The sequence below is a fragment of the Aptenodytes forsteri genome, unplaced genomic scaffold (genome assembly GCF_000699145.1).
Source record: "Aptenodytes forsteri isolate BGI_AS27 unplaced genomic scaffold, ASM69914v1 Scaffold56, whole genome shotgun sequence".
NCBI lineage: Eukaryota > Metazoa > Chordata > Aves > Sphenisciformes > Spheniscidae > Aptenodytes > Aptenodytes forsteri.
In genome coordinates this window covers 4605729-4616382 of record NW_008796213.1, presented here as the reverse complement: position 1 = coordinate 4616382, position 10654 = coordinate 4605729, and the positions used below count along the sequence as shown (strand labels likewise).

Here is a 10654-nt window from a genome sequence, read left to right as displayed (position 1 = left end):
GCAATCAGCCAAAACACTAAGCACAAAGATTAAGGGGGAAAGTTTAAATTCAGACAGCCTCCCATGCACAAGTCGCGCTAGTTTAATTACAGGAGGTGGTGAGCGGTTCGTGATTCTAGTCAACTCAGCTATACCAGCATGGAAATTTTCACGTCATGCATGCAGCATGCCCACGTCACACTGCCTGTCATTCTGCAGTCTTACCTGTATAAACTAGAAGACCATGGGCTAAATAATCCACATTCTTTAGCAGCCTAGCACAAAGACAGATGTTTGATCAAACTGGTTTATGTGGGCTTCAGAACCAGACTTTAAAAAAAAAACTGTGTACAAACACATATGACATATATTTACACACACACACACTCACTCTTAACACACTTAACTTCATTGGGTCACATCTTCTAAGGTTTCCCCAAGGTGCATGGGACAGTTAACCTCAGGGTTTTCAGAAAAGCAACGTAAACATTGCCTGCTTCTTTAAATGTTTGTCTTTTGCTTTTATGTTTTTATGCCATTTAAAATACCTGTATGATATTCTGTAAAAGTCTGGGGAAAAAAAATAACCAAAGTTTAAGAAAGGAAGTGGGCAAAGCAACTTATTCTTCCCTTGTGGGTGAAATTCAACCCCATGCACAGAGGCCAGAGAGCCACTTAGGCCTTCAAATGTTTGGATTTACAATAATTACTAAGCAAAACACTTCATTAAAACTGCTTTAGACCTAAAAGGAAAGCTTTGATTCAGCTACAGTTGGATTAACTTTGGCTAACAGTGGTTGAGATAAATGGGAGTGTAATGATTCCTCAATGGGATCCCCCCTTTTCCTGGGGACTTAATAGCATTATTATCCTCCTTGCTACAAATAAGAGTTATAAGCTCCAGCTGCTGGCCTTTACATGCACAAGTCAAAACGATGGAAAAATAAAAATTTGCAGAACCAGTTGTGTACTCAGAGAAGCCACCATTAGATCTTAAATTCAACTTGCTAACTCTTATCTCGTGGTCATTTCAGAGATTACATTCATGTACGTAGTCATTCAGGGACTGCTGAATCACGACTGTTGAACGTATTGTCTGAGGGCCTCAGACAGAACAGTCATCCAATCCACGCAAGAATTTAAGTGCATGATGTAAAAGCTCTTTTAACATGGCAATATTTAGTCCTAAGGCTCCAGGCAATAGATGTCCTCCTTAAAGCTAGGTCTAAATGAACCAACTAAATAAAATATATGTACGTAACTTTTTGTGAAATCTAGATGACGACAATTAGAAAGCATATCTACTCTTGTTTCAGTTTATTAGAACAGCATCAGTCCACTCTCAAAGCAGTCATGGGGATTGCCTGTCAGGGGAGAGACCTTTTGGACATATCCAAAGGCATATTATTTTCTCCTGTATCCATTTCTGTTGGTTTTCGTGTGCATTTTATTAATTTTATGTATTTTTTTTTCTTTCCCATTTTTAGCAAGTAAAATGAAAGCAAGTGTTTGATGTTGGATTGGGTAGGAAAGAAAAATAAACCTTTGGAATCTGTCATTTCCTGTGAGCTGCATTTGATGTTGAATGCTGCTCCATACCATTTCCATTATTAAAAATTGCAACTGATCAGTGTAAGAGCTATGATTTGTATAGACAAATGGCAAATTTCTCAAGGACGTTCCCTTTCTTATGACTGAATAAATAGATGCCTTCTACCTGTCCCATGACATGAGATGAAGACTCTTCACTACTAGTGCTATTAGTAGTGACATTACATGCACACACACAAAAACAACAACAAAAAACCCCCAGCCACCATTCGGTGGATTGAGACAAAGGGGGGGGAAATACACAAAGTAGACACGGTCTTTGCCATAGCAGCTTGAAAGAATATAGTACTTTCCTTCAAAAACAAAATAGCATTCCTCAACTATTTGTGCATATACTATCTGCATTAAAGTAGTTAAATTTAACATCTCAAACCTCACTGCAGCGACAATTTCTGAAGATTCTTAGGGTGACATTCAAGACCACAAAATGAAAATTGAGTCAGATTTTTCCAGTGGATTATTTAAACAGAGATGTCTTCGAACAGTTTACAGCAGACAGATAAGTAACTGGGCTGCAGGAGTACACCTACGCTCCTCTCCCCCCTATCTTTCGCTGAGAGAACAACTTGAGTGTGAAGCTGTATAGGTGTCTAACTTCACCTCTAAATGCACTGAGCCTCCTAATAAATCTGCTTGCAACTGACGGTCCAGAGAAACACACAGCACCTTCCTCTGGAAGCGCTGTTAAACTTGGTGACAGGGTATCTAGGACTTCAAGGCATTGCTAGGTCTTTAAGACTTCAAATGTTGCAATGGCAGTGCCTCTTAAGTCTGTGCTACTGCGGTGTGCAGTGATCACACCCGATTTGTTAGAATGGTCTCTCTCACCGTCCTGTTCTGCTCCTTCACCTCTCTTCCTTTTTTTCTGGTATTCTGGGATGGTAAAACTCCTGCTACAAGCAACTCTCTTCAGGTAATAAAAACTTTCCACAAAAACCAAAACCAAACCAAACCAACCAAACAAACAAAAACCCCAAAAAAAAAAAAACCCTAAGAAGGAAAAAGGGAAAATAAATGGTTACTCTGGCCAGCTTAAAAATCAACCACATGATCATGGCATTTCAAAAGCTATGTCAAAGGCCTGCTGCAAACACAACTGAGCGTTCTTTTGAAGTGTCCACTACATTTAAGTGTGCAGTGCCACCCTACGACAAAGGCAGGTGGGTAGTATCTCATCTGGTGAGAGGCAAAAAAAGGGCCTTTTTCTGAGTGCATATGTACACAGCAGGGAGGCACAAGCAGCACTTGTATCTAGTCTCTTCAATGATCCATCCACAGCACCACATCAGTGCTACACAGCATGTCAAAAGCAGGTTTGTGTACACTCGGATGTCTTCACAAATTCCATCTGCAAAATTCTGGCAAAATCAGAGCTCAATTAACCCTAAAGACTGCCTGCTCTCCCAAAAACTCAGTTTTCATTTAAGAAGATATAAATTAAGAGTCTAAATCAATAGCTGGAGCAACCATAGACAGGTACTTCTCTAACTCTGCAATCTCTGAAGGCAGGAACAACCATCGATATTGTTGTCAGTGCTTCTGGAAAATAGAACAAAAAAAGGTAATTTGTCCTCACCTTCTGGTGATTTTAACAGGGACAGATGAAGGGTTGAAGAGCATTATCTTTCTTTTTTTCTCCACCTCTTCAAACTTGCGTACTTCCAAGTGAGTAACGATGCTGGTTGCATTCTGACAACATATTTAGAAATTTGGAAAAACAACAAAACCTTGTGGACAGAAAGGATGCTTTTTTGCCCTCTCTAAACATACACAAAGACTGACTAATAGTTGCAAGCAAACATTTTCCCCCTCGAGACTTTGCCTCCATTAAACAGAGGTACATCAAACTTGAGACACCTGTTAAACAAAATAGCACAGGGATACCATTGTTTCTTGCTGGTGGTGAGAAAAATGGCACAAAACAAAGTCCTAAATATTCTTATACTGTCCTTTACTTCTTCCATTAAAAACTCTCAAACAAATTCTTTTTTTTTTTTTTTAAGTTTTTTTTAGTTTTTTTTAATACACTCTCCCTTACATTTTAAAATTACCAGTAACTTCTTTGGGGACAACTACACTTTCATTGTACCAGTCAGTATTGCAGGACAATAATATTACACCGTGTGTTTTCATGGCTTGTGTTAAATACAGTACAAAGAAATCAAATTATGGCCAGCCACATGCCTTTGGTAAAATTAAAAGTCTGGTGAGATCACATTTTCTTCAAACTCAAAAAGCCACATGTTGAACCCATGTAATGTTTTAAAGTTCAATTCTATACAAACTTCTTTTCTTCCTCAAAGTAAAGTTAAACAGCTGTCACCCCACACAAATGGCAATTTCTCTGCTGCTCCAGAAGTACGATGAAAGTTTGGAACTTCAGAGAAGCTCTCCACATGCCTTGGTCTCCATTAGATTTGTGTTTCAGACAAGGGGGAGAAAGTGTAGTAAATATCCACAAACCTACAAGTCAAAGCAGTCATAATTTTCCCCCTTTTCACAATTAACAGTGATAAATATTCTTAGTTTTTAAAAAACGTTCCGTAGTAACACATGCGGCTCATTTAAGCAACTGACGGTCTTCTCCTTTGAGGCGTTTTTTCCGGGGCTGTACAAAGTCATCATCCGAGTCATCAGTAAGTTCTGGATTATCTTTTTCACTCTGGCAGTTGGGTTGTACAGGGAACTTTCTCTCAGGATAAAGGTTCTTCAGAAGTTCTTCAAAGTACGCTTCAAGTTTCATGCCGGCATCAGCCACTTCTGAATCTGGCTGTTGGGTGAATTAACAACATCAATGCACCACGAAATAGCTTTATACTTAGATCACATTAGGTCTTTTAGGTGCTCTTACAAACTACAAAAAAAAAAAATCAATCAGCAGTAAGAATGGCACCTGTGGAACACATAGTCCCAAAGAGCACAAGCCTGCAAAACAGAGGGCAAGGGTAGAACTTTTGGCCAACACCCCCAATGACTTTTTTCTCTGGCTTCTGTGATAATTCATCAATTGCAAAAGCCATACTGCCTGGGTTCTGAAAGCTATATAAAGAGGTTCTAAAACCTCCTAAATCGGGGGGGGGGGGGGGGGGGAGGGGGGAAGTTGGGTTATGCTGTGAAATAATAGGTATGCCTTCAGGGTGTTAAAGTGTTTTGGAACGACTGCTTGAAATGCCAGAATTTCTCTAGCTTGCAGACCTTTTTCAATTACAGTGAAAATACTACTAGGATAGATGATGATTGTAACATGGAAGACTAGGCAGTCCTAAAGTCATTCATAGCCACTATGGCTGATCAGTTTCCTGAAGCGGAGGTCACCATGGCAGGAAGTATTCCCAGCTATCAAGGATGACTGGATGAGAACGCCATTGAGGCTACTTAGAGAAGCCTTTATTCCCAGTGTAATTCTCTCTCATTTTGTGGTCCACTCAGTACCTGCATCCCTTTTTCAGCATGTGTTCCCTTATGTGCAGTAAGGGATAATAAAAATCACTCAACACGCAACTAGAAATTGTAAGGGTGAGAGTACAGAATGAAAATCCCACTGAATTTAAGACTTGAGGCAAGGAGGATTAAACCAATTTTTAAATCAAATGCCCACCATTAGCCTCTATGATAAACAATTGTCCTATTCTTTAGCTGCTGTCCTGTCATTCAGCTAGCATGTTTGTCACAATCCTCCTTCCTTCTATGGAAGGATCTACACTGCATAGTCACCTAACACCACAGTAGTTTCAAGCGTGATCTATGTTTTCACTGCAGTCTCATCCTCAAAATAAGTTTAATACAATAAATTCTTGTGTTGTAAGTTCTACCCCCACTAGTTTTCCTGCAAGCAACTAAGCCTACAAAACTAGATAAAGTATCTACTTTTCTAACCTCATTAAATTCAGCACAGTTTTGGAAAATCAGTCTGAAATCAGCCACAAAATCTTCCGGCTTTGTGTAGAACGAATTGGTCACTTCAAGTCTTTTCTTGATAGTTGACAAGTCCATAGGCTTTTTGATTATTTTGTAGTAATCAGGAACCTAAATGGAGAAAAAAAATTTTTACCAAATGCAGTCATCTTCATTACTTATTGTTTTATAAACCTTTAGCTCTGAGAGAGAGGGCAAAACTTAGTTTCATCTTCGAAGTACAATTCTAAGACATCAGAATTGTACTTTTAACATATATGCAGACAGTTTCTGGAATAACAGTGACATATGCTAGTTTTGCTAGCTAAAAAATACTCCTCCCAATGCTTATTTTAAAATAAAAAAAACTCCACCCCACCTACATTGACTACATATGATAGAGCAAATGATTTGGACATTATTTTTGGATGTAGTCAAATGAGCCATCTCTTAAATTTCACTCTCAGGACCACCACATGATAACTTTGGCAACCCACTCAAACGGAGATGGTACATGGGTTGCTCAAAATGAATTTTGGTCATGAAATATGTCCTTGGAAATGGTGGAAAATTTCAGAGATATCAATGATTTTGGCATCTCAAACTGTGGTTGTAGGATTAAGATTTATTCTTTCTTTGGAAAGAATTAGAAAATAAGATATGAAATCCAAAAATAATATTTTTATACTTTTTTCCTAACTACATTCACATTTTAAGAGAAATGCTATAATACCTGAATTTAGTAATATATGACCATCATATGATTGATCAATTAATCTCTTGTGCCCTTTCTTATTATTAAACTCTGTGGAATATTCTTCAAAAGAAGAATTCTTATTCAAATGGAGTAAAAAGGGTGCACAGGTGCATATTACTTATTGATGAATTCTTTTCCCATTGACTTGTCTTGAAGAACATAAAAGAGGTACTTTTCATCGGATCATGCTGGTAACTCTTCTGTGTATCCTTGGACTTCTAATGCACCCAGGTATTGTTTACCATTTTAAACCAATAAATTTCAAGCTAATAATAAGAAATTCAATGTCATATTAGTACTATGGAGTACTCTAATTCTCAAAATCAGGTAATTTCTAAAAAACCCAAACATATCCCAATTCCCCTTTTTAGTGATATCACTCAGCACTGTGAAATCAGCAGACAGTGTTAGAACTTACTTTTTGTGTCCATTTTTGAAGTAAAATCAGTTCTTGGGGAATTTTACTAGCAAATCCCCTTCCAACCCAGTGCTTCAACTTTTAACTCCCCTTCAGACAGTTTTAATAAAATTAAACATGCTTAATACACTCAATGTCTGGGAAACTTGACCTCATAATGGACTGTGATGGGACATAAAAATGCCATTAGAAACGTGCCAGTTATGCTGCTAACATAAAATGGAAAGGAGTGAGGTACATACTGTGGGAGGAACTGGATCTTGAAAAGCAAGACTCATTTCATGACAGTAGAGGTATAGCAGCAGTCTCTCACACTTCTGTGTCAAGAAAAATAGATACCCAAGTAATTAGAGAATCCTACACGATTTGTTCTAAAATAACAAACTGCAGACAATACCAAACAGATGCTCAGTACTCCCCTAAGCAGAAAAGTGAGCACAGAAACTGTATTTGGAAGCAAGATTAACTGTCATAACTAGTGGCCTACAGCATTCCTTCTCTGCAATAGATACATCATTATCAACTCTCAAATGCATGCTATGAAACCTCATACAGTTACTAACAGTGTTATTCAGCATTTGCTGAGCCCAGCAGACATTCCAGGGAATAAAAAAAAAGCATGCGTGGCTCTTAGTGCTTTACAAATATTCAGAGATAGCAGTAATATTTTTCCTGATCTGGGTGTAACTGCTCTGTAACGCCAAAGCCCACAGTGCTTTTTGTTAGCAGCGGGAAGGAATATCTTTTCTTTGTGTATCCAAATATATTAAACTGGATCTTGAGCCTTGAAAGAAATTCTAAAAATAGTTTTGTGTGATTTTATGCTTGCTGATCCTTTATCAGAATATTTACAGGAGTTACAACTTACATTTTTATAACTTCTATTTAAAGCAAAATACAGAGCTAGCTTTTTTCCTTTTAGATAGCAGCACATGTAAATAATGGTTCCACAGGTAGACTAAGACCCCAAATAAAATACTAATTTCAGTGTATTTACACAAGTTGCCAACTGAAACCAAGTAAAACACCGCTGAAAGTTTCCAATACAGCTCAAAATTGCTTTAAAAAAAAGTTTTAAATAATAATAAAACAACTACAAAGAAATAAGAAAAATCAAAAAAGGCAAAAAAACTCCCAACCCCAAAACCCCAAGAATCCAAAAGATTCTGTCAAGCAGTTCGACTGTTTGCTCAAAGGCACAATTTTTTCCTTTTAACTCTAAGGTTTTTAAGGGAAAAACAGGAGTTGGAGACCCACTGCTTGCATTTCCACCAGAACATTCAAAAGCTGCAAAAGGGCAGCAGTTCCCAGAGACTTGTGTTAATCTCTGCAGGATCAGTATTGCATCTGTGTATATCTTCGTTGTGAAGAACCACCTTTATTTTTTAAAAGGATGTTGACTAAAACCATTAGTTGATAATGTCACTCTATGCCAAATTTGCAAAGCACAAACAAAGAAAAAAATTCTCAATGCAAGGTCACTGTGTACGAGAGCTCTGTTAGAAACAGCACTTGGTAATTCCTAGAACACAGTCCCAGTTCTGAGCACCAGATCACAACCATTTCTCAGACGTTCAGCAGGTGTTGTTCAGCATGTTTACATGAAGGCTGCTATGATCTCAGAGCTTATTTAAAAAGTTAATTCTCTGTGTTTACCATCACTTCTTAAGAGATGCATACTTTTCAGAATACAAGCAGCAGCAAGACAGTACTCATTTTATCCTTACCCTACGGTCTATTGGCGCCAAACCCACAGCGTCGTCCAATTTTCTTTTTTCAGAGCTGTGAGCGGGTTTATCACAGTCATATTCAACTTCTGGCTTAGACAAATCCCGACAGAACGTACAAATCCACTCTCCACTAAGGAAGACAAACAGACACAGTGACCTCAGTGATGTAGCACACTCTTGACAAAAGGCTTTCCACATATTTCTGGAGAAGTTCCTCATTTGTGGGGTGTTTTTTTCTGCATCACGTGTGGTTTTGTTGTTGTTGGTTTTTTGAACACTACAAAAGGCAGAGACTGCTGGCAAAAATGCTTTATTAGAACTTTGTTTCCTTTTTAATGGCACTGGTGTCATTACAGAAAACTGGTTTGTCACAATAGACAGATGGTGTCTACCTTTGTTAGTACTGAAATTTTTCACTTGAGCTCATAGGATTCGAGCAAAGCACTATTAAAGAGTTCTGCTTCCTAACTACAGAGAGACTGAAGGAATCGTATAGGCCAAATAGAAGGAAAAGTATTAGTGTTACATGGCAAGAACTATATATTCTCTCTACAAACTTGAACTACAACATATTACTACTCTATACAGATCACCCTAAACAAGATTTTTTGGAAAACTGGAAATTCTTCACTCCTTAAAACTTTCAGATGTTCCTGATTTTATCAGTCTAGGAAAACTCTATAGATTTAAATGACAGCGTAAGATTACAACAGAATTAGTTCTGCAAGCTATGTTCACTGATTCTCTAATACAATTTGCGAACCTCAAAGTTTTGAAAAACCTATGAAGAGTCTATGTTTTTAATACAGTTCTCCACAAAGGAAGAAACTTGCATGCTTGCAGATAACCACAAGAGGGCCGAATTGTACTTCTTACACAGTAGACAGAAAATTCAGCAATAACCAGTTGCGAGATCTAACCGTGTGTATTTACTCAGAGGTATGTTATAATAATAAGATCTTTGTAAATGGGAAATAGTTTCTGCAGCACCTTTTAATTCATTTCGATAGTAAGGCAGAAGACTTTCCAAGTTAAAAAAAAAATCCTACTGGTTTTTATTCAGAGTAATCTAAAGATTTCCACCATCTGCTAGTTGTAGCATACAGTAGTGAATAATAGGCATTTTCCTTCAGAGAGACTTTTACCGTCTCCTGTCTTAAGTTGACGGAGTTATTTATATGACAGTGTCACCTTTGTGCCTGGACTAGCATCAGAGACATGATGTGGTAGATATACAAAAATAGATACAGGCCATGATCTAAAGATCTTATGATACAAGAAAACAGGAAACACATGAAAGATGGAGGAATGATGCATTTAAATATCCAAGAATCGGGAAGAGTGTGTGCGGTGGGTTGGAGTCAAGGAAAAAAGATGCAGTGGCCTTGTGAATCTATAGGGGAAATTGTTCTATCCACCTGAAGAAAGAACAAAAAGCAATCATGAAAGAAGTAGACTGACACTGCTGACGTGAATAATAAAGGAATTATTTTCTGTGTTTGAACGAACTAATGCTAAGAGACCAAAGTTTGTTAAGCAGACTGTTACAGCTGAAAAAAAAAACCCAACAAAAAAAACCCACAAAGATGAGAACAAAAACCTGCTACATCTGAAGCTAGCTGGAAAATTAAGCTAACCGTCATTCTGAAGTCCAGGAACACAGTGCACTTGTATTAATATGCACCTTTACAGATCTGAACACTTGTCAGAAAAGTTGTTTTCGGCTCCCTTGACCCCAGACATCATCATCTCAGTTTCCACAGAATGATCCAGTAAAAAAAGGAAATTTTAAAGACTTATTCTTGAAGCTTTAATTTTAATGGAAAGAAAGCCTTGTAAATACAGTTATCTACCTGCTTAAAGATTATTTTTTTCTTGTCAGAAAGGCACAAATGTTTATTAGTTTAAGTGTTTACTGTAACCTTACTGGGTTTTGCTTATGGCACAAAGCTGTAACATAGCATCATTTTATTTAAAAAAACCCACCAAACTGTAATTTGAAGTTTCAAAAGGTAAAAGAAACATTTTTATGTGCCATTTCTAGTGACATTTAAAAGAGTAGATATGCTTGCAGAAGCATGCTTGTTCAGAGTAGCAGAGATGATCAATGTACTAAACTAAGTTGCTATCCAAATGTTTTACACCAGCAAACTATACTGACATTTAATAAGAAAACCTAATATTTATCAAAGCATTAAATACTGAACACATTATGACAGATGTTTTTATCCTTTAATAAGCTTATTGCATGGCATTTCCAAGTTG

At 37.5% G+C, this 10654-nt stretch overlaps 1 protein-coding gene across 1 annotated transcript in view; it reads right to left on the bottom strand.

Annotated features, from left to right (window-relative positions):
* Window positions 1-3596: 3596 nt before the first annotated feature.
* TRIM24 (tripartite motif containing 24) overlaps window positions 3597-10654 on the bottom strand; it is a 41447-nt gene continuing 34389 nt past the window's right edge. The window contains exons 16-19 of the mRNA XM_009288411.2: window positions 8387-8519; window positions 6902-6976; window positions 5467-5616; window positions 3597-4360 (exon numbers count right to left, since the gene is read on the bottom strand). Coding sequence (XP_009286686.1) covers window positions 4151-4360; window positions 5467-5616; window positions 6902-6976; window positions 8387-8519 — 568 coding nt within the window. The 3' untranslated portion in view covers window positions 3597-4150. The remainder of the gene's footprint in view (window positions 4361-5466; window positions 5617-6901; window positions 6977-8386; window positions 8520-10654) is intronic.